Below are 24,131 nucleotides of genomic sequence, written 5' to 3'. Positions count from 1 at the left end.
ACCCACATAAATTAACAGACTTTATTTTATTATTACCATTATTAGTGTAAAATGAAACGAAACCCATAACGACACAGTTTATTTTTTTGGGGAGATTAAAATACATGATTATAGTTATATAATTAGCTATTAAGTTTTACATAATTAAATAGTTAATGGTCTATTATTACTCTAATACAAATACTCGTACAACGTTGCTTATGGTTGTACTATTAGGTAAGACATTTTAATAAATAAAAGTATGGCTTTCCAAGTATAACATAATAATTTAAATATATATTATGACTTACACATTTATTGTAGTCTACTGATATGAAAATATTGAAAGTGGTTGACTACGAGTATATTGCCATTGAGGTACTTATTAAACATGATATAAGTAAGATATAAATCATCGGATCAATCACGTATTTAGATTTTTAACCCTGGCCAATATAATTACAGATCATTTTATGATATTCGATAATCTGTAGTCAGTTTATGACGGGGGACTGGAAACCTACCTGGAGTCATCATCGTTATCATCAGCCAGAAGACGACCAGTGCTAAACAAAAGCCTCCCCCACAATGAAAGACAACTCGCCACTTGCATCCACCAGTTTCCCCCGCAACTCTCACGATGTCGTCAGTCTACCTGGTGGGGAGCCTGCCAACGCTTCGTCTTTCCGTTCGTGGTCGCCACTCAAAGACTTTTCCTACTCGAATGACTTTTACTTGCAGTAGATTTCTGGAATACCAACGAACATTTTTTTTATTCGACTGGATGGCAAACGAGCAAGTGAGTCTCCTGATGGTAAGAGATCACTACCGCCCATAAGCATCTGCAACACCAGGGGTATTGCAGGTGCGTGGCCAACCTAGAGGCCTAAGATGGGATACCTCAAGTGCCAGTAATTTCACCGCCTGTCTTACTCTCCACGCCGAAACACAACAGTGCAAGCACTGCTGCTTCACGGCAGGATTACCAAGCAAGATGGTGGTAGCAATCCGGGCGGACCTTGCACAAGGTCCTTCCACCTGCAACATTGCTGGCCTTCCTATTTTCATCTTCCACGCATACCTACTATTAGATAACTATTTGCAAGAAATATAATATTGAAAATTGTAAACCTAGAACTGAAATTGACAATAAATTACAATCGAACGAAAGGAAGTAACAAAACCAGATAGTTTTGAAAGTTTTGGTTTTACCTATAAATGTAATACAAGAAGAAAAATCAACCTGCTGTGCTAAAAGTAAAAAAATATATATTCTATGGGAAAACTGGAACACATCTTGAGGGGTACACTGATGCCGACTGGGCAAACTGTACTATTTAGTGGTCGCCGTTCTTAAACTGGTTATTGTTTTAAACAAGCAGATGACAATTAACCTACAGTGGGGTTATCATCAACAGAAGCCGAGAATATATAGCGCTAACGGAAGCAGCCAAGCAGCCTAGGTTTATTTCTCTGGTATGTAGTAATAGCGGTCAATATTTTACTATAACTCTATATATATTGCGATAGTCAGAGTACACAGAACTTGAAGTACAATCCTGTGTATCACGGATGGACCAAACATATCGACACAAAATTCCACTTTATTCGAGAAGGGGAGAGTCTGAATTTGTATGAGGATTACCGTCATAATTTTGTAAAACAAAATCTAAGGGGATCCACAAAATGGCAATATCATAGGTACCATCAGCCAAATATGTGGTGTACCACCCTAAAGTTGATAATCGTTTGCATGTTTCAAAACAATAATGCCAATAGACGTGTTTTTCAACTTGAAAGTTCGACTTTAACGTCATATCTATTTGATAGGAACTTGTTTAAAAATAAATAGACAACTTATTTGGCTGATGGTACATAACCAAAATTAGTGCAATATATCCATAACATTAGATATATACAGATCTGTGTTAGATATAGAGTAGTATCACCGAATCACCAAGTATCACCGATAAGCCAAGGTTTGCCTTACAATTCATGTAATTCATTTTTGATATCATGTTTCATAGTAACATTTACTTACTGCGTAAGACCTGCACAATCGATATCCAAATAACAGTTCTATTTTTCAATACGACCGGGTCCAATAACTGAACTGAAAGTTTTCTTTAAATCCATGTATGCAGTTTTTCTTGTCACCAAAATCGATGACATAGTTCCGAAGAACAATTGTACGTGTTAAATTGTGTTATAGTTTCAGACTTGCCCATACTGACCGATCTAAATGTGCCATCCCGCATATAAAATAGTACGAGTATTAACAGAAATGAGGCAATGTGTTCCAGTTAGAGTACGAGACCTAATAGGTAAGTGCGACAATAAGTGAATGCAAGAAGGAAGTATGTGAAAACTTCAGGCCGGCCGGCTTATTCCCGGTGGCCCTTTCAAGGAACGACGTGAGGGACCACGGGTAACAAGGATCATCTTTCGCCTTGACATTGTAGTTGTAAGTACGAACAAATTGAAAAAATGGAGCCTGCTAACCCCAGTGAAGTACGAGTAAATGTTCAGTTGATGTTTAATGAGAGTAGGCACGGCGGCAAAAATATGATTCGTGGTGACTATGGACACCATCATAAAAGGAGTAACAAAAGTGGTACATCGGTGTGGACGTGTGCTAGATAGGTATGTACATAATAAAGGTTCGGTGGTATGGATAAATCGTTCAATAATAATACGAGAAACCCACCATATTCGCGTACCCGACTTCGAAAGCATAGATATTGAAGAAAGTTTCATAGAGCAGCGTTTCCATCAAAAATATGCGAGGATGTGTTGCTAGGGATGAGTTTTTAATTACCAATAGAAACGCTTCATTTATCTCGCCTCACTTTGCTCAGCTATTTCCACCAGAGATGTGCTGTGCGAGGATGTGTAAATGTAGCGTTTCTATTGGTTGATGAAAAACAATACTCCTCGCAACACATTCTCTCACATCTCTGGTAGGAACACTGATTTAAAAAAAAAAAGTTTCCACTGATTACCGACCGATACCACAAATTTGGATGGAAAAAATGGAAAACTACACTGACAAATTACCATCTTTTTTTCAACATATGGACATACTGTCTTTACAAAACACCAGCGTGCCCAATAATCCAAAGTTAATTTACAATCTTACCCGAAGATATAGCCAATGAGTTTTTATGCACAACAATAGGCGGCATTATGATTTTTATAACACCTGACTACCAAAAAACTTTTTAAAAATACCCATAGAAAATTTCTTCATAGACGGGACGTTCAAAATTGCCCCGAAACCTTATATTCGATATTAAAAACCTTATATATATACTGTTCTCAAAGACGTCAGAAGCGTTGTATGGAGTAGACGATAGTGCAATATTGCACATAATTGTTTGCAGGACAAAAACAGACCACTAAATCCAAAAAAACGTTGCACTGACGGAATGAACAAAAACTAACAAACAAATCGAAAACCAAACTTGAAATCTATTAAAACCAGGCTTTTCTAGCATTCTTTAAAAATAGAAGATGCTTATACCATGAGTTGCTGCACAATAGTTTTTCACAAAATAACATGCGACTAAAACCAAAACTCAACGATTCATTCAACGATTGACAGCGCGAACATAAGATTTTGAAATAAACGATTTTAGCCGTAGCATTTTAACAAATATCAACTTCATTTATAAATAAATAAATAAATAATTTCAATTTCATTAGTTCATCATAACATCGTACACGTTTACAGTTTTAAGACAAATCAAATCACCTACACTTACTCACGGACCGGAGATACCATTACAACACAATTATAATTCACTACCTAAATAATGTCAGCCATAAAATATTTTACTTTAAATATGGCTATTGGCTCTGTCCATTGGAGGTCAATTTTGCCAGTGTCTAGCAGGCTTTGCCGTTGTACGGTAAAAAAAAATCTAGAAAACGAAATATGAGAGGAAATGGTGGATGAACGATGACAGTTTCGATTGAAAGACTGTTTGGAACGTCGGCCGATGTTATGAAATGACGTTTGACAGGACTCTTAATGTTCGTTTTTTTATTCTACTTGGCTGTGATTTTATTTGCGGCCAGTATGAATAATGTCAATAGGAAGAAAAACTTCTTATTCATTATTTTAAAACTAAAACTAAAAAGTTTTATCTTTAAATAAATCTAAAGCAAATAAACAAACATTTTTTTGTCATATAAATAAATATTTCTCTAAAACCAGCTGGCGCCAACCTCGAACAAATAGTATGAGTATCTTTACTTTAGATTTTTACCCATTTCCAGTGATCGTAACAACGTCAAATTTTGTAAAATAAATAGATTGGATTGCAAATTAAATTACCTTCGATATAGTAAATTAAAAGTACAGTCACCCATTACAATCTATACATATAAAAGAAAGTCATGTTAGTTACACCATTTATAAATCAAGAACGGCTGTACCGATTTGGCTGTCTATACATATAAAAGAAAGTCATGTTAGTTACACCATTTATAAATCAAGAACGGCTGTACCGATTTGGCTGAAAATTAGTGGGAAGGTAGCTTAGAACCAGGAGACGGACATAGGCTACTTTTTATTCCGATATTCCCACGGGATAGGGATAAAATCTCAAAATAACAACCGCTGGGCTAAGAGCCGTGAAATTTGGTATGTCCGTAGCTGGATCTCTGGAATAACATAAAGGTTACTTTTTCTCCCGATATCTCACGAGATAGGGATGAAATCTCGTAATAATAACCGCTGGGCTTAGCGTCATGAAATTTGGTATGTGGCTGGCTGGTCGTCTGGAATAACACATAGGTTACTTTTTGACCCGATATTCCCACGGGATACCTAGGGATAAAATCTCGAAATAACAATCTCGGGGCTTAGAGCCATGAAATTTGGTATGTAGGTAGCTGGACCTCTGGAATAACAACACATAGGCTACTTTTTAACCCGATATTCCCACGGGATAGGGATACACACACATAAACACCACGCCTGTATTCCCAAATGGGGAAGGCAGAGCACACGAAACGTTACCGCTTCGGAGCCACTTTTAGCAATTTTAGGCTTAAAATTTGTCAAAAAAAGGTACAATAGGGATAAAATCTCGAAATAATAACCGCTAGGCTTAGAGTCATGAAATTTGGTATGTAGGTAGCTGGATGTCTGGAATAACACATAGGCTCCTTTTTATCCCGATATTCTCACGGGATAGGGAAAAATCTTGAAATTTCAGCACTGGGTTTAGAGTCTTGAATTTTGTACAATTGTTCACATTCACAACACAACCTCAATGAAAACCACAATATAAATTTTTGAAATAATAATTTATAATAATGGTGTCCTAACCTGACTTTGTTTTATTTAATCCTTATTATTCTAATAAACTTTAACGTAATATTTATTTATACTCATTCAGTTACGTTAGTAAAATCCTACATTGTTTAGCTAAAAGTTAACACGACATTCATTGTTTGCCTGTTAAGTAGGCGGTACGAAGTTCGCCGGGACAGCTAGTTTGTATTAAAAACAACACCGTAACTGTCGTTTGTTTATAAAAACATCTACTCGTACGTAGCTAATTCTGGCACTTTGTTCTATTTGGCACGGCATGTATAACATACAAATTTCTTAAACTTCTTTAACTATTCATAATGTTTTGTCATTAATAAGCATCGCGACCTCGATCTTACAAAAAATATAATAAAGTATACTTACATAATAATTAATATAATGTAAATACACTAACCTTATAAGCGCTCACATAATTTTAAAATAATGTTTTATCGTTTTTACGAGCTTTTATTTCTACTCTTGTATTTTATCCCAAAACTAAGATATCTTGAATGATGGTCTTTAGTGCTGAACGAAAAGTCCTATGTTCTATGGGTTATGTATGATTCCAGCCACTAGCGAAAAAATTCATTTAAAATCTGTAAACACTTAAAAAAATAACGTTGTAATTCAAACTCTTTCTTCACTGAATTTCTCAAAACTGCGTTACTGTTGCTTTGTGATTGACCTGACACTGTACCTTCCTAACTGAAGCCTGAAGTATGGTTCTAAGCTATGAGGTATCTTGGCATCGAAAGAAAACGATAAGTATCGCTTTACTTCCACTTCGGTATCGCTTTTATCTCCTGTCCAGATACCTACCTTGTTAGTTCGGTTTTGCATTTATTTCTTTTCAAAAAGATCACATGTCTTAGTTGGGAACGTACTAAGAACTGTATAGAACCTATCTATTAAAATACTCAATTACAATCATTTACACCACGATGCTTTAGAGACAAAAAAACTTTATTAACTTTCATAGTCTGTAAATGAATTCCTTAATGATGAAAGTATAAAACACTATAAATGTAAATAAATCTAGTATTAACTGATAAACTTGATGACATATATGTATGTATGTACCTACTAACTCCACAATGTGACATAATCTAATCATAATCAAATCAATATAAATGCATGATTTTAACTGAATTCAATGTAAATGTGATACAATGTAATGTTTAATTTATTTTGTTGTAATTATTATTGTGTGCCCTTGCAGGACGTCATGGACTGACTTATGTACCTAACGATAACATCCTATTTTAATGTACATGACTTTACAGTGACATAAATGAAAAATAAAATAAAAATAGTTTGAAGTATGATATTCGTCTTAGTTTACTATGTATAATAGCAAAATCAACATTATATGTATATGTTTATATTGCACACTAATACACTACAGACACAAACATTGTGGCACTTTTTTCTCTTATCAAATGCCGTAAACGGCCCTATAATACCTATACGTACACATCCAAACTACACTAAATTTTACGATCTAAGACGAGTAATGTTAAGGTATTTTGAAATAAACGCAATTAATATACTGAATAATATAATAATTGCACAATTCAAACAGTGAATAATTATTATTATTTTAGGTGCGCCTCGATGGCTTTGATGATCAAATAAAAAGGAATTTAGAGGCACACGAACGTATAATAAAATAATATCAAAAGGGAAAGTATTTACAATGAAATATTACTAGGAAAATGGAAGGTTATGAGTTTGATACACGTAATGGAAATAGCTCTGTTCAGGACCGCGTCGCCGGAAGGAATGTCCGCTTCTCGACTGGCCTTCTGGGCAATTCAAATAACTTTGAATACGCCGCGCAGTTCCTTGCGCCGGTGTGCAGATGTTTAGACAGTATTGCCAACACGTGGAACCGACTGCGGCTAGGGGGGTAGTGGTTTATCTGGACGCTACATTATAATAAATAAATTAAGTACTTCATTTTCCCTTCTTTTTTCAATAATTACTGCTTTCAAAGCTTCTGCTTAGGTCATTGCTGCAATGCCCATCATAACATGCGGTTCCTGAACATATCATAAAGGCCTTTATAAAATGACAATGTGTAGTAGTAGTGTAGATAAACCAATGTATGTAACTGTACATAATAAGGCATTAAATCACTTGTTATGAAACTCACCCGTCGGCTCGTTTCATAAACCCACACTCGTGTTGTAATGCTCTTCATTATGGTCACATAAAAGGCTCCTCCGTCTTATTAGCAAAACATGATATTCTCATAATACCATATTAGCAAATCATGATATTCTCAAAATGACATATTCGCAAAACACGCTACTCTCAAAAGATCATAAAAGCAAAATAATATTCGCACGACATAATACTCGCAAAGCATCATATGTGTCAAATGTGGTTCAACAATAAAAATAATTATAATACATAATGGAATTTATTATTTATCGAAAGAACAACTGCATTATTTACACTGGCATTACGCTCATGGACGTATGTACCTACCAGTAAAGTCACGCATGAGGCATGAGAAGGAACCTGTTAAGGTGACACAAAGTTAATATTTTAGACTAACTTTGGCCGTTTACTTATGAAAATTTTGATTTAAATAAATCAATAATACGTCCTTCTGAGCCAACGATAGATAAAAGTCGTTTTCAAGTACGAGGACCTTTAAAAGACTGTATCGTATTGTACAAGAATATCTACAGAAACCAAAATTAATGGTAAAAGAACTAAAATTATTCATTTTTTATCAGTTCCCTGACTTTCTGCCTCATGGTACCCATCAATGATCGGGCAACAACTTTATTACAATTTATGGCAAATTTTGAACCAATCTGAACGAAACTGTTTCTCCGTATTGCCACTGCGACCCCTTTGGCGAAATTTTGCCTTCATTATAGCCCAGTAATGGCAGTAATGTTCGATCTGGCGAAGATATGGACAATATGGTGGATTCATGTCTTTCGCCACAAAACTCGACGTTATTGTCTTTGTACCATTTTATCACCTTAGCTGCGTAATGGCAAGATGCTAAGTCAGACCAAAATACAGTTTGACAGTTGTGCTTTCAAATCATGTGCAATACTCTCTTCTGAAGACACTCGTTCATGTAAATTTCGGCATTCATTGATGAATTAGTGAAAAATTAACTAGATTTTATTACGCACTAGCAAATTGCCTGCCGGACCATGATTTTTTTGCCAAACTTTTTAACAAAACAATCCAAACAATCGATATTTTAAGTTTCGATATTTTGAACACCGACATTTTAACCGTAGGTATTTTAATTTTCGATATTTAAATTTGTAACCATCGAGAGTTATAGAGGTACGGCAATCTTGCCGTTTAGAACACGCCAGTTTATCGTTCCAGATTTGTTTTTCTAGATAAAAATAGTACCTGTATCCGCCGTGCAAAAAAGTAGGTTTATTTTTCTGGCTTTTTATAATTTTTATGTCACCATCACTGTAATTCGGGTGATCCATTGTCAATATTCTCGCCACATAAAACGCACTAAGAAAAAGTATAACAGAAATAAAGCATGACGTTGTCATATTAATAGAAAGCAATAGGAAGTCATAATCATAGCCGTGTAACTGGCCAGTAGCTGCAGCGTGTAGCTGGCTGGCCCTAGGGAGCTTTCAGGCATAAAAAATATTTTTTCTCAAACACCCAAGGAAATGTCGTCCTTATATTCGTGATGATAGAACGCGAAGTTACTCTTTGTATAGCACTTATTGTTATTCGTTCTAATTTCAAATTAGAGGAGAGTAATGAGATTTTAGACAACATTGCCTGTGGCCCATTTCACGAAGCTACAAGTTAAAATTTACGAGCGGTAGTCTCTTTTCAATACATACTGTTAAACCAAGACTACCGCTTGTAAATTGTAACCAGCAAAGAGATTGTCTATTGTTTTGTTTCACTGTTTTTTTTTTATTAACTAGTTATCTATATAATAATATGGCATACTGCCAATTAAGAAAAACATAGTTTGTGAATGTGTATTTACTTTTTAGGGTTCCGTAGCCAAAATGGCAAAAACGGAACCCTTATAGTTTCGCCATGTCTGTCTGTCTGTGTTTGTCCGTCCGCGGCTTTGCTCAGGGACTATCAATGCTAGAAAGCTGTAATTTTGCACGAATATACAGTGGTGGACATATAAACACTTGCGACGTATTTCACATTAAACAAGGCAAATTGCCGTACTAAAACTTTTGTTTTTGGAAATAAAACAACAAAATGCATAGAATACGTTCAACAACTTATAATTCATTCAAAAACAAATATGTAGCCGAGTTTACAACTACCATTTGGATATTTAGTTACGTACAAACAAACAACTAAACGACATTTGCAGTACCATCCGTCATGGACAAGTAATAAGAAACAATAAAGAAAATGAGGTAAAAATCAAAGTTATCAACGTGTCTAACGTCATCAATTTCAAATTATTTATGCAAAATTATGTTTGGTTTAATACATTTCTTAAAAAATAATATTTAGTTGCATAGCCTTTGTTAATAATGACGGCTCTGCAACGACGTGGCATTTATTCAAGTAATTTCATACATTCATCGAGTGGGATCGAGTTCCATGCTTCAACAAAGGCTTCGTAAAGTTTCATTTTGACTGGAATGCCTTTTTTTAACGACGCAAATTTTCAATGGGATTTAAATCGGGACTATTTGCAGGCCAGTCTAACATGGTATCACGTTGCTCACTATGAAAGGATTTAACACTGCGGGTCGTGTGTTATGTGTCGTTATCGTGCTGAAAGATCCAGGTCACAGGCAAATGGTCGTCGGTGTAGGGAATAATTGTCTCTTCTAAGATGCTTTTGTATTGAAATTGATTCATTATACCTTCAATCTTACAGACGGGTCCAATATCACACAGTTCCGCAACCAGAAAACCATCCCCATACTTTAATGTTTCCCCCGCCGTGCTTTCCTCGTGTATTTAAAATCAAAAGCATGGTTTATTGGACATCTTACTTAGCGTTTGCCGTCTGAATTCACCATATTTATTTTTGTTTCATCCGAGAATAACACTTTTTTCCATTCTCGTACGGTCCAGTTAAGATATTTTTTTGCAAATAATAATTGCTTCTCTCGGTGTTACTTGGTAAGAAGCGGTACCTTTCGAGAAACCCTCCCGAACAATTTAGCTTCCACTAATCTGCGGCGTACCAGCTTCGAGGAAATGTTCCTTGGGTCATCAGGTGAAAAAACTTCATTTCTAATCTCGTTGGAGCCTTTAAACGGGTCTTGTTTAGCTACACGTATTATTTGCAAATCTTTCCGGGGAGACGTTTTCCTTGGACGAGCCTTTCTAACAACATTTTTATTAGTTCCGTTTCTTTTATAATGAGCAATAGCGTTGAAAACTTTCTTCACAGAACATTCTAGATGATTAGTAAGTACCTAATTCTTCTAAGAGTCCACTTACGATCTAAATGTAATTTAACAATTAATTGCCTAGTTGACTCGTCACAACTCTTATTTTTACCCATTTTTAACAAAAGTTATTATTCACGTAATTCCAAATTGACGTTTAATTGGGTGAAGAATTAAGAAGAACTGGAGGTTTAAATGTAAATAAAATGTATTAATAGAAATTATATCGTACAATCATTTGAATATTTTTTTACGATAGTGACTGAAGTATAGTTCTATTTTTAAAAGAAATCATAGACATTCGAAATACAAACTGCTTTTATTAGACAACAACATCCCCCCTCAATAAAAGCATTTTGTTAAGTTCAACATGTGACAAAATAACTTAACATAATAAAAAACTTCTCAACATGAACACCTTCGAACAAATAATAATAGATAGGTATCTATAAACAACGTAAATACATGCTAGCTAAAGTTCTCTAGCATTTTTAAACAATTGAGCCGACAGAGGCTTTGTTAAAATATCAGCTACTTGTTCTTTTGAACAGACATAGCTGATTTTGATATGACCACTGAATACCCTTTCCTTTATAAAATGGTATTTAATATCTAAATGAACGAATAGCTGATTGATTATCCTCATACATAGTCACATCTATGGTATCAGGAAAGAATACTGACAGCTGCTGCTAAAGCGACATATTCTGCCTCATAGGAAGACAAAGTTACTGTAGGCTGCTTTTTCGAAATCCATGCCACCAGGTTTCCGTAAACATGGAAACAGTAACCACTAGTCGACTTTCTGTCTATAGGATTTCCGCCCCAGTCGGCGTTAGCTAGCATAGCCTACAAGAACATCGCTGCTTTTATCTCTTCGATACGTCAGTTTTAAGTTAATAGTGGCCTTGACGTATCTCAGCACGCGTTTAAGACATATCCAAAGATCCTGACTAGCACAGGTTTGGAATCTAGAAAGTATTGTTATGCTCAAACATGGATCAGGTCTAGTAGCTAACATAGCATACATCAAACAGCCAATGACTTGTCTACATCGATATTCAATCAAATTATCCTCAGATTTATCTTTTGCAGCTGGGATAAATCCAAGTTTGATTCCATCGGAGAGGATACACCATGACAATCAGACATTTTTAATTTATTGAGAACGTTTTTCAAAAATTGAGTCTGATTCAGTGACAATACCTTTTTCTAAGTCGTGATTTATTTGGATTCCAAGATAGCTACTAACCAACCCCAAATATTTCATTTTGATAGCTTTAGACATTTCATATACTTAATATTTTGTAAAATTGGACCAAATCCTGTTATTAAAATATCATCGACGAATATTAAGACAAAAACTGTATTTACAGTACATATACACTGATCACTAAATGTTTTCTGAAAATTCTGACCTATTATGAAATTATGAAATTTATCATACAAGCAACGTGGCGCTTGGTGTAAACCATACAGCGATTTATTTAACTTACACGTTTTGCCAGCCGGTACGTAAAATTTTTCAGCTAATTTTAAATAAATGTCATCTTTGATATATTCAACTTTCAAGTGTGATTTTTCATTAAAATCGAGCGTCCCCCCCTCTGAAATCTAAACCGGTGGGTGGAAAAATTTGAAAAAATCAGCATGGTAGTAAGAATATCAAACTAAAAAGGAAAACTATAACGGTTAAGTTTTCTTGAGTTTTTTTTTTTAGTAGTTAAACGTAAATAGCAGTTTAAAAGTAAATAGCAGCCTAAGGTATAAAATATACCTAAACTTGGAATATTCCGTACGAAATACGAAATCCTTAAAAAAATATTCCTTTTTTTTCGTAATAGCTACGGAACCCTATTTCGGGCGTGTCCGACACGCTCTTGGCCGGTATTTAATCTCTTATTTGACTAAATTATTTAATTAGATTAAATCAGGTATTCAGTGTAATAAACAAGGTTCGACATTTATTGTTAATAATTTATTAGATTAACAAAATGATAAGTTATCGTCATTTTTTATTTAGTAATAAATAAAATCATCTCAAGATTTGGTGGCAAAAACATTGACCCGAACAGCTTACAAAAAACAAATTGATGAAAAGGAGTATTTTGGCGGGAAAAGAAAAAAAAATACTTATACGGTTTCTACCTTAACTAAAAATCTATGACTACATGGCCGGCTATCCCCTATTTTGCAGCGTCTGCAATAATGTACTAATATTATTATGTATATAATTGTAGTCTAGAAAAGTAATGATTTAATGAGCGTAGTTAATGTTTCATTCAAAATCATTAAGGTACGGTAGGCACAGAAATATTTTGCGAATATGATTTTTAGAGAATATAGCGTGTTTTGCGAATATGATATTTTGAGAATATAGTGTTTTGCAGATATCATGTTTTGCGAATATGATATCCAACGACGGAGTGCTACTCGTTACCTCATGGCTTTGAAACAAATCGAGATTTTTTAAACTTAATAAACAAAAACTGCCGGGCACCACCTAAATATCCTGTCCAAGAGTCACACATAGGTAGGTACGTTTCACGATTAGAAAGATATAGTTATTAATTTACGTCTATTGAAATAATTTTATGTTCTCTAAGAAGTCAAAGGTATGCATACAGGTTTATCATTATCGATGACTCGGTAATATTTAATAGTTCACATCTAACAATGAAACTACGAGTAAATACATCGTTTCACTGTAACTTGGACTTTGCCAAAGCTGTGAAATTATAAGTTAATATTATTTCATGTACCTACTCAAGTTCAAGTACTCATAAAAAACATCAGTCAAGAACTAAACTAGAGTAAACTTAACACAAACCGCAAACTTGCAACTTCGAGTATACTGTCCAGTGCGTTTTATGAAATGTACACACCAAGTGTTACTCGTAATTTTTGTTCATTCATCTGTTTTTTAGCAGTATTGATCGTATTTGAGACTCATTAATGCTGCTCGTGGACTCAGGTTCTGGTGAGCCTCGTCTTATAGCTGGTAGAGGTCGACCGAATTAGCCGGCTTTGTTAGGGACGAGCGCCGCACGTTGGCCCCGCCCTTCTCCGCGGATCACACGTGGGTGAAACTGGCGTGGACAGCGTCGTCTTGTGCGATCTGGGTACCGGCGGCGAAGTACTGGAATGTACCAAAGAAAAGCATTTAGCGCGGCTTAATACAGGCTCCGATATTAGGTACTGGCCAGGTAGACAGAAACACAGTAAATGGGAATTTTTATAATTTAAATGGCACATTTTTTTTCAGAATTAGGTAATCCTGGGTTCTCCTTAGGTACTCAGAATCACGAGCACTTTTGATTTTGACGAAGAAAAAATAAGTCCCCAATTTTCCATAAAAAAAATATGTGTCCACTAGCTTTTGCCCGCGGATTCGCCCGCGTGGAATTAAGTTATCGCGCACTGTTCCTTTGGGAACTGTGCATTTTACGGGACAAAAAGTAGCCTATGTCACTGTCTGGCCCATAAACTATCTCTATGCCAAAAATCACATCGATCCGTCTCACTACTTTGACGTGAAAGATGGTCAAACATACAAACACATGCACACTTTCGCATTTATAATATTAGTATGGATTTCGTAACGACAAGGTAACGACCCATAAAAACTGTAAGAAAAAAGTCACAAAACTGTCAAAAAAATTAGCGACACTTTTTTTTTCGTCTTAATCAATAAATAGTGATCGTGATTTTGAGTCAGGAGAACCCAGAATTACCTAATGCTAAAAAAAAATTAGAGCGTCATTTAAACTAAAAATGCTCTGATAGTGAATTTGGTTTTGAAATAATGAACTTGAAATTTTAATCTTTTTAAATTAAAAAGGGGATATTATAGCATACAATATAATCATAATTACTTAGAACTTGGTTGTTTAAATAAAATGCACGCAAACGTGACAGAAATTAAATACGTGCAGAAGTTTTGGCACACGTAAGTATTTGTCTATTTATGCAATGATTTATTTTATGAATACAATGAGGGAACGAGCCACTTTCACTTGCATAGGAAGGGGATGCATCCTGATATCGTAAGCTGAGTTAACAAGTAAACAAATTCAGAAAAATAAGATCGAGCTGTGATTGGTTTGTGCAGGAGTATAATGGTACGAGCGTTATTTCAACATCAAACAATATTATATTATGATTGTATCTCTGAAATCAAATAAACTTTATTTTACTCGGCTATGCACTGTACTTTATTATTTGTATTTACATTTATTAATTTTAGCAACAGATTTATAATCTACGTAAAACTTGTGTGCCTGCCTATTGTTCATTTTAAACTACAGGTTGGAGTAATACATTCAATTTCATCAACTTCACGTTAATTTAATTGGCGCTCTCGCACACTACTCTGCTTTTAATTTGCTGAATTAAAGAGTTGAATCAGTGCAACAGATTTATTAACTGAACTCGAATCTCTGTGCTACTCGTGATTTCAGTTATTAACCCGTGCCTACTTTTATTCGTATTTCCATAATTGTTCTGTGGACTAAACAGGAGTATTTCTAAAAAAGTTCTCCCATCATGAAATTGTCACTAAATCAGTTTATCAAGAAACGTCAAGAAATTATTAACACTAAGGACGAGACCCGAGACCACATGCTATAGAAACCACATCAAATTAAAGACATTATTGGTCATAGTGTTAAAATGTATTTTTATTAGGTAATATTTAAATTTCCTTTACATTTACATCAGCAGGAATAATGTATTTAACAGTTTCCTTCTATTTTGGGTTAGCTAAGAAATTCGATAATGTCTTCTTTATCAACTATAGAAATGTCATTCATTATCGCTAATCACACCTACATCTTGGCAGAGATGAAGAGCTTTTAATCTAGTATCGGGATATCAAAAATAGCACCACAGTGTACTACAATTCCAACTTAAAAGTAACAATAAAAGTTAAGAAATGTGTCACGAAACATTATCCTGTAAATTGTGGGACATTTATTGTTTTTGAATTTGAAATTATAAAAAAGGCACATACAGCTCAATTCGGCTTTTAAAATCGAGTTACATATTATATTGTTGTAGTTATGAAAAAAACCATTATTGTGTACTACCTATCGAACCAACTGAATCATGACCAACTGTGGAACCTTCTCGTAGAAAAGTCATAGTGAAATCGCATTGCTTGACAAGGGATTTCTTTATGACACTTAAGGGCAACACACACAGAAAGCGTGCGTGGGTCGGGTCGTGTCCGCCGCGTGAGCCGCGCGGTTCGTTGTATTCACACAGAGAGCGGGTCGGACCCGCGGCGGCTATCAATGTTGCCAGTTTAGTGACTTAGTCCCTAGAAGTGATGACTTTTGCTTAAATCTTAGCGACCGCAAAAATTTTTGACGACAGAAATGGTTTAAGTATCTGGCGACTTTTGAGTACAAATTAAAACCGTTCTAGAACCAATAATAGAAACGACATTTTTGTCAACACAGAATCAGACGACAACGACATTTTTGTGCCGCGAGATATATGTGGTGCCGCGAACGCGCTTGCGCACCGCTTGGTCGCACCAAGGTCTAATTTTGTAACTAAATTAAATCTAATTTATGTAATAATGGCGATGGATGAAATTTTTAAAAGTGGCTGATTTTTTTTTATAGACAGGAATAAGCTTATACTAGTCAATGGAAAAAATAACAGATTTTTCTGTAGTACCTACCAATTAATTAAAAAAAAAAATAAATAAATTTTATTCTCGCCAAAATGAACTAGCTACTGCGCATGAATACGGTTTTTAGGGTTCCGTAGCCAAAATGGCAAAAACGGAACCCTTATAGTTTCGCCATGTCTGTCTGTCTGACAGTCTGTCTGTCCGTCCGCGGCTTTGCTCAGGGACTATCAATGCTTCAAAGCTGTAATTTTACATGATATACTTATTATGAAAACTATCCCGACAAAATGGTACAATGAAAAATTAAAAAAAATTTTTTTTGGGTACCTCCCATAGAAGTAAAGTAAGGGTTTTTTTTCTCATCCAACCCTATAGTGTAGGGTCTTTTAAATTAAAAGCATTACGGGGTTACTAAGACGATTTTTCGATTCAGTTTTTTTTTTGCGAAATATTCAAATTTAAAGTAAACATTTTCATTAAAAACGAGTTTTAGGGGTTTTTAACTTAAGCTTTAGGGATAAATATTTTTGAGAGTTGGTAACTCTGCGCTCGGCCCGCGCGCTGTTTGTGACGACGGGCGACGGGCGCGGGCCGCGCACGACCCGTCCCGCGCCCGACCCGCGCCCGACCCGCGCCCGCGTTCTGTGTGAAGGCGTCCATATACCGCCATGCAAATACGCCCGTCGCGGGCCCGCGCACGACCCGCGCCCGCTCTCTGTGTGTGTTGCCCTTTATTGTGATACCGTTCTATGATGGGTCAGGAATCGAATGGTTCGACTATACCTACAAAAATATACTTTCCCGAAGATCTTTTATATATCAGACAGAAACTATTCATGTAAAAAAATTAAGCGTTCATTTATATAACTTGTATTTTCATTTCGCTACTATTTTATCATAACTATAAACAGTATATAAGTACTTAAATAATGAAATACGTTTTTTTAATAATAATACTTCACTGCTGATTGTGTATCTTATAGAGCATTCACATCACTAGGGGCCATAAACAAGTCGATGTAAATGTCAGTTACCTCATTTGTTTACCAGATTGTCCAATTCCATCGATTGATAAAATCGGTAAAGTCGTTCTCAAGCTATGGCGTGACAAAGAAAATAGTTTTTTTTTTATTAAGTATATAGCTTTACGGTTACAATATATAGTCAGTGTACCTAAAACTTTAAATTAATGTTGGCTAGCTAATTTGAAGTATTTTACTACATCATTTATCTATTCAACGATAAGTTAAGTGGTAAATAACGAATGTGGAACTGTGCACAAGGTTCAAGGTTTGATTTGGTTCCAATTAATTTGATTTAGGATTTAAATTCATGATTTTAGGACTTTAAATGCAGGGTTATCAGGTAGCCGAAATAAATTTCGATTTGTATTATGCAAATATTTCACGGGGCCCAATATAAACAACTTACGTGGAAATGTCAAAAACTTCTAATAAATCTTGCGATGGACATGTCTCAACACATCTCTTCCCAGAAGAAAGTCATTGGACTATACATGAAATGTAAAAAATATTATACGTATGAACAGAAAATAGCCAAGAAATGTCAATGTCCTGAAAGGACTTTTTGTGATTTTAATGCCGCATCCATTAACCTTTAACCGGCAGGTGCAGGTAAAACATAATTAAGAAAGGCCTTTGCATGAAGTAACCTACCTATTACCTAGGTATGCAGAGCTGATATATGATACTGGGATTAAGTACTTTTCTTATTTAAATAGAACATCAGCTTAACTAGACGAGCATGTTACTGCAGCATGCAAAAGCTTTTCTAATGCTTTTGACCTATGGTTACTGGTTTTAAGTACCTATAGCAAAATAAATTAATGTTACTTAAGTAGGTAATCTCTTCCTTAACTATTCTCTTCTTTATAGCATATTTAGATGTCTCACGTCACCTAAAAGATATAGTCAAAATAATAAGATTTACTGGTATACGTGCTTGTGGTTAGCGCGCACTCGTGCTGGCAGAACTCCACCAGCGTGTCACGCCGAATATTAAGTGCCCCGTGAGCGAGCGCTCTAACACTTACGCCAGCATAAGCTCCGCCGTTCCAGCCGAGGCGGTCGTGGTCGCGCTGAGCGTGGCGCGCGGGGTGCGGGTGCGCGTGCGGCTTGTGGTCGCCGCGCGAGGCGAGTCGCGCCTTGGCCGTGAGCGAGCGCTCTAACACTTACGCCAGCATAAGCTCCGCCGTTCCAGCCGAGGCGGTCGTGGTCGCGCTGAGCGTGGCGCGCGGGGTGCGGGTGCGCGTGCGGCTTGTGGTCGCCGCGCGAGGCGAGTCGCGCCTTGGCCGTGAGCGAGCGCTCTAACACTTACGCCAGCATAAGCTCCGCCGTTCCAGCCGAGGCGGTCGTGGTCGCGCTGAGCGTGGCGCGCGGGTGCGGGTGCGCGTGCGGCTTGTGGTCGCCGCGCGAGGCGAGTCGCGCCTTGGCCGTGAGCGAGCGCTCTAACACTTACGCCAGCATAAGCTCCGCCGTTCCAGCCGAGGCGGTCGTGGTCGCGCTGAGCGTGGCGCGCGGGGTGCGGGTGCGCGTGCGGCTTGTGGTCGCCGCGCGAGGCGAGTCGCGCCTTGGCCGTGAGCGAGCGCTCTAACACTTACGCCAGCATAAGCTCCGCCGTTCCAGCCGAGGCGGTCGTGGTCGCGCTGAGCGTGGCGCGCGGGGTGCGGGTGCGCGTGCGGCTTGTGGTCGCCGCGCGAGGCGAGTCGCGCCTTGGCCGTGAGCGAGCGCTCTAACACTTACGCCAGCATAAGCTCCGCCGTTCCAGCCGAGGCGGTCGTGGTCGCGCTGAGCGTGGCGCGCGGGGTGCGGGTGCGCGTGCGGCTTGTGGTCGCCGCGCGAGGCGAGTCGCGCCTTGGCCGTGAGCGCGGCGCGCAGCGGCACGTTGGCGCGCGCCGCCTCCGCGCGCCCGTGCTGGCAGAACTCCACCAGCGCCACGCCCAGCGCTAGCGACAGACCACCCACCAGCACGTAGAATATCCCAGCCACTTGGCTGAGCGTCATTTCGGTTATGCTCGTGTCCTGAAAACCCAACATTCTCAATAAAAGCCAACAAAACATGAAACCAAACAAAAGCATTAAGAAGAAAGTTATGAACGTTTTGACTTCGTCAAAGCCAATACAAGTTTATTGCAAAATGGCTTGCGTTCAAAGCCGGATTGAAACGAGCACTTTGAATGACATAAACTTGAAACCGAAATGTTTGCCAGAACTAGCACTCGTAAACGCTTGCATAGTTACCGACGGTCTTAAATTAACACTGAACGTAAAAGCTTAATGGGAGCTTGATATTGACACAAATGCATTCATGAATTAGATATTTACGTCCATGTTATTTATCCACTTTGTGATACAGATTCAACCAAAAACTTATTATAAACATACAGAAATAAAATACATTAAGAAATAAATATCGTGACACCAATAACTAAACTCAAGAGCGCATTTGAAATGTGGTGTTGGAGGCGGATGAAAGCTATAAGTTGGACGGGAAGAAAAACAAACGAAGAGGTGTTGAATTTAGTAGACTGAGACTGCTGTTCAGAGAATAGAAGAGGGATTATGTTGGGGCACCTGATATAGTTACATAAGAACAATAATTGAAGGGAAAATAGAAGGCAGGAGAGGCAGGGGAAGGCCGAGACGTGCGTTTATGAATAAAGCCAAAGAGAAGGTCAATGTACTGTCGTATCAGGAGCTAAAAGCGTTGGCAGCGAGGCGTACAGAATGGCGATTACTCCACCGACAAGTTCTAGAGGCTCTTAAATATATGAAACTGATGAATTAAACTAAAGAGTGAACTAAAGGTTCTAGATGTTGAATAGATTTAAATAAAGAGCTAGATAAATATATTATACTTATTATTAATACAATACCATAATACCAACAACCAAGTTATTGTTACCTCGTCTTTGGTTTCTTCGCATTCCGATTTCTTAGTGGCGACCATCCATTTACGCCAAAGCTTACTAATAATACCATTAGCCTTTAGGTCAACTATTGCTAGATTAATCCCCTCTCTAAAACAAATAGTAGATTGTATAATAAGAGCATAAAACAAGCCATTTACCCGAGATGTTTATATAGCCACGCGAGCCGCTACGGCGAGGGTGGATAGACACGTCGAGAGGAAAATGTTTTTTTTAATGCTCGAGTTTTAAACTCTGCTTTTCACTTCGATTGCGAAGAAATAAAATAAAAGAAGAAGAAGTAGAAGAATAAAAATTAAGTAGAAGAATAGAAGAAGAAGAAGTACCTATTCATCATCATCCCAGTCTATATACGGCCTCCTCTCAAAAGCTTAGCTTAGGTCGTTGTTCCTACGCTGGACTAACGCGGATTGGGAACTTCACACACACCATTGAATTACTTTGCAGGTTTGTGCAGGTTTTTTCACGATATTTTCCTTCTCCGTAAAGCTCGTGTTTCAAATGTAATTTCGCACATGAATTTCGAAAAATCTAAGATGTGCCAGCCGGAGTTTGAACCCGTAATCCTCCGCTTGAAAGGCCACATAATTAGGCTACTGCGGCTTTTTTATGTATCTTTAATTTATTTTTATTTAGTTTGTTGATTAATTATCATAAATTAGGAATAATTAAAAAATATATATAAGTAAAAACTTTTTTGTTTGAGGCTGTTTGCGTCTGATTGCTTTAGAAAAATCTTCATCTAAGATCTGAAGATTTTAACTTTGTGCACTAAAAAAAAAATTATGTCGTCTAGATCCAGCATAAATAACAACTTTACGAGCATGAGAAATGAAGTGTATTTTTAGCCTAGGCGGAGGCTAAAGAAAATAAAACACGGCGAGGTTCACGTGGAATTATGGCATAAAGGATTTTGCCGTGACCGAGACTAGGCTTTCACGTTAACGTGAGGGGAGTAAAAATACATAAATCGACTTGAAAAAGCTCATCTTGCGGCCCGGCCAGAAAAATCAACACAGGGGATTCGCTCCCTCAAAAATACATTATAGGGGTAGTCATATCTTTATTTATAACACTGCAGAATATCACGGCACCATATACAGTTTAAATATAAATGAAAGGTCAACGAAGCGTCACAAAAACTTGAAAAATATTCGACAGAAAAATGGTTCCTTGTTTTTACTTACTACCAAGCTGGAATCTGTTAAATACTAACATATTTTGACAGAAATAAAATAAAGTGTTTTCAGACTTTTCTTATTAGTTGTGTATCATTATGAGCTACCTTAATACTAAATTTCAAGTAGGACAAGTGGAATATACTCTATAGGTTTTTTGATACAATTCGCCAATTTGTATGGCAATCTTTTTTTGATGAATATTGTGTGCAAGAAGATCAAATGGTTTTTTTTTGTGATGGAGTACATCCCTCAAAATGTGGATATTTTCGGTATTCTCTATATATTTTTGATTGCTTGTAATAATTGGACATCCGTATTCCAATTAAAGAGAAAAATGTTGATGTCTACGCAACCCGTATGCCACTAAAGTGCCGTTTCTCTTCTACCGCGTCATAAACCGTACGTGTCATATAAAATGTAAATTTTTAACTGTCGTTAAAAATCACGTCCTTCAACCGTGTACCGTAAAAATGGAGCAGTAGATATAAATTCGATATGTAGAGAGAGTACCCTTCTGACGGGGCTCCATGTAAATTTACGAGTTTTCAGTATTCAACTGGGAATTACCGCGCAGAAGCGAGATTTCAGCCAGATAGTGGGAGCTGGGAGCTTTCCTGCACTGAAAATTTACTGCGAAGTTTGCGCCTGTCCCTCGTAATATGTGTTCTTTTCAACTGTTTTATTCTTCAAATCCAGTTTAATACATCAGTGTTCAAATCGATAGTTTTTATTTAGTTTAAAGTCTGATCAAACATGGCGAAAATTCTCAATTTCGCAAAATGATTATCAGAATTTACATACAATACAACACAAAGACTATTTATTGTACACCAGACATAGTAAGCGATACAGAAATCAGTGCAGAAAACAATTATAATATAATAAATATAATTATATTATAATTTTATGTGTAAAATACAAGCGCTACAATTACAATAGTTTTTAAATATAAAAATCAATCGATGAAATATATGTACTTAACTTGACACACAAATTTTGAACGATCACACCAATTGGATAATTATTTTTTGCTGTGTTCGTTATTGTCGGGACATGATTTGTGTTAAACATATTGTGATAATTATGAAAAAAACTGCAGTGCGGGCAAAGCCGTGAGGAACAGCCTGTATGGAAATAGAAATACATTCAAGTCAAAAATACAGTTAACCTTAGTAGACTATCATGTCACTTAAAAACCTAAAAAGCATAGTATTCATCATCACTCATTTGTTCCTCCGGCCGGGAAAATTAGGTAAGAATGTAGGTAAACCTCTTTGTGTTTTACTCTTAATTTTACGAAAATATTCTAAATGCCAAGTTTCTGTGTGCGTACGTGTGTGGTCGTTACTCTTTCACTCTAATAGGTTAAGAAAACTAAATTCAAATGTATGGAAAATTTGGCAAAATTAATGCAAGACTTTTATCTATCAGGATGTGTAGGTTATAGAGCAAGGTTAAATTTATCCACTCTCCCCTCTCCGGGGTGAGCTTCACCCCCACCCCCTCGAATATGTCCCGGACCGCAGTATTTTCTATTTTAAAAGAAAACCGTACACGATACATAAAATGTGTATGAACGAAATAATCCCTAGATAAATTACTATAAACCTTTCATACATACAAAAGCGATACCACTTACAGTTTTCAGCGCAATCTGGCACCAAATACGAAACATTTTTATTAAATTTATCCAGTTTTTTTGTTAAATCGTTCAGTTTTTTCAATTATTTCACACTTTACCGCGCCAAGATATGTATGACTAAAGTAAAGAATAGGATATGCTCTTTTATAAAAAGGTATAATTCATTTCTACACTCCATTCATTGACGGCTGCTATGCTATTTTGAAAATTCACCATCATCAGCTACTCTCGTCGATTAATTTGAACTTTTGAAAGAGCTGGGCGGTGGTCGCCCGCCGCGCGGTCAGTGCGCTTGTTCCCTCACTTCCCCACCCCCCCCTACCCCGCCCACTCTGCACAGCCAAGTAAAAGAGACCAAGTAGGTTAACTACGAACAAAAGTACATCGCGTGGCTTAAATGTGTGCGCTTCGCGAGATATCACCTTTTACGTCGCGTACTTGTACTTACGTGTTTTTAGGGTCCGTACCCAAAGAGTGCCAACGGAACCCTATTGACTGAGAATTCCGCTGTCTGTCTGTCTGTCTGTCTGTCTGTCTGTCTGTCGTCGTCTGTCACAGGGCTCTATCTCTTGAGCCGTAATAGCTAGGCACTTAAAATTTTCACAGATTATGTATTACTGTGGCCAATATTTTAAAACAAATACTAAAAATAGAATAAAATAAATATTTAAGGGAGGCCTCCCATACAACAAACGTGAATTTTTTTGGAGTTTTTTGATTTAGAACGATGTTCCACGATGTGCAAAAATTGTAGAGGCAGAGTTGCGTGAACGTATTCAAATGCGACATTGAAGAAGATTAGAATAATGCTGTTTTTGAAGTAAATGTTATAATAGTATAAATAAATAATAATATGTTAGTAAATACTTCTAAGATAAACGTAAGTTTAAAATAAGCTGGTTTTATTTGCATTGGCAATCTCTCTCAGGCCCAGTACCTGTAGGTAGCGAATTTTCAATAGGAAAGAAGTAATCTAAACAATAAATTCATCAAAAGAACTCTCTAGACCACACTTGGAAC

At 36.8% G+C, this 24,131-nt stretch overlaps 1 protein-coding gene and 1 long non-coding RNA gene across 4 annotated transcripts in view; both read right to left on the bottom strand.

Annotated features, from left to right (window-relative positions):
* The window catches only part of LOC141436141 (glutamate receptor 1-like), a 129,451-nt gene that overhangs the window by 6,914 nt on the left and 98,406 nt on the right, over positions 1-24,131 (bottom strand). For 2 of the 3 annotated variants that reach the window (XM_074099017.1, XM_074099026.1), the window contains exons 16-17: positions 20,264-20,378; positions 18,787-19,380 (exon numbers count right to left, since the gene is read on the bottom strand). The exons of the other annotated variant lie outside the window; for it this stretch is intronic. In XM_074099017.1, the coding sequence (XP_073955118.1) occupies positions 18,949-19,380; positions 20,264-20,378 (547 nt within the window). In that variant the 3' untranslated portion in view covers positions 18,787-18,948. Of the gene's footprint in view, positions 1-18,786; positions 19,381-20,263; positions 20,379-24,131 lie in introns of those variants that run through there. 3 annotated transcript variants of the gene reach the window in all.
* LOC141436206 (uncharacterized) lies at positions 67-18,687 on the bottom strand. The gene is made up of 2 exons (XR_012452273.1): positions 18,393-18,687; positions 67-13,837 (listed from the first exon to the last, which is right to left on the bottom strand). It is a non-coding gene; the product is annotated as an uncharacterized lncRNA (long non-coding RNA).

The sequence above is a fragment of the Choristoneura fumiferana genome, chromosome Z, assembly GCF_025370935.1.
Source record: "Choristoneura fumiferana chromosome Z, NRCan_CFum_1, whole genome shotgun sequence".
Classification (NCBI taxonomy): Eukaryota; Metazoa; Arthropoda; class Insecta; order Lepidoptera; family Tortricidae; genus Choristoneura; species Choristoneura fumiferana.
The sequence above is the reverse complement of the archived record's forward strand: the minus strand, read 5'-3'. Positions and strand labels throughout refer to the sequence as shown.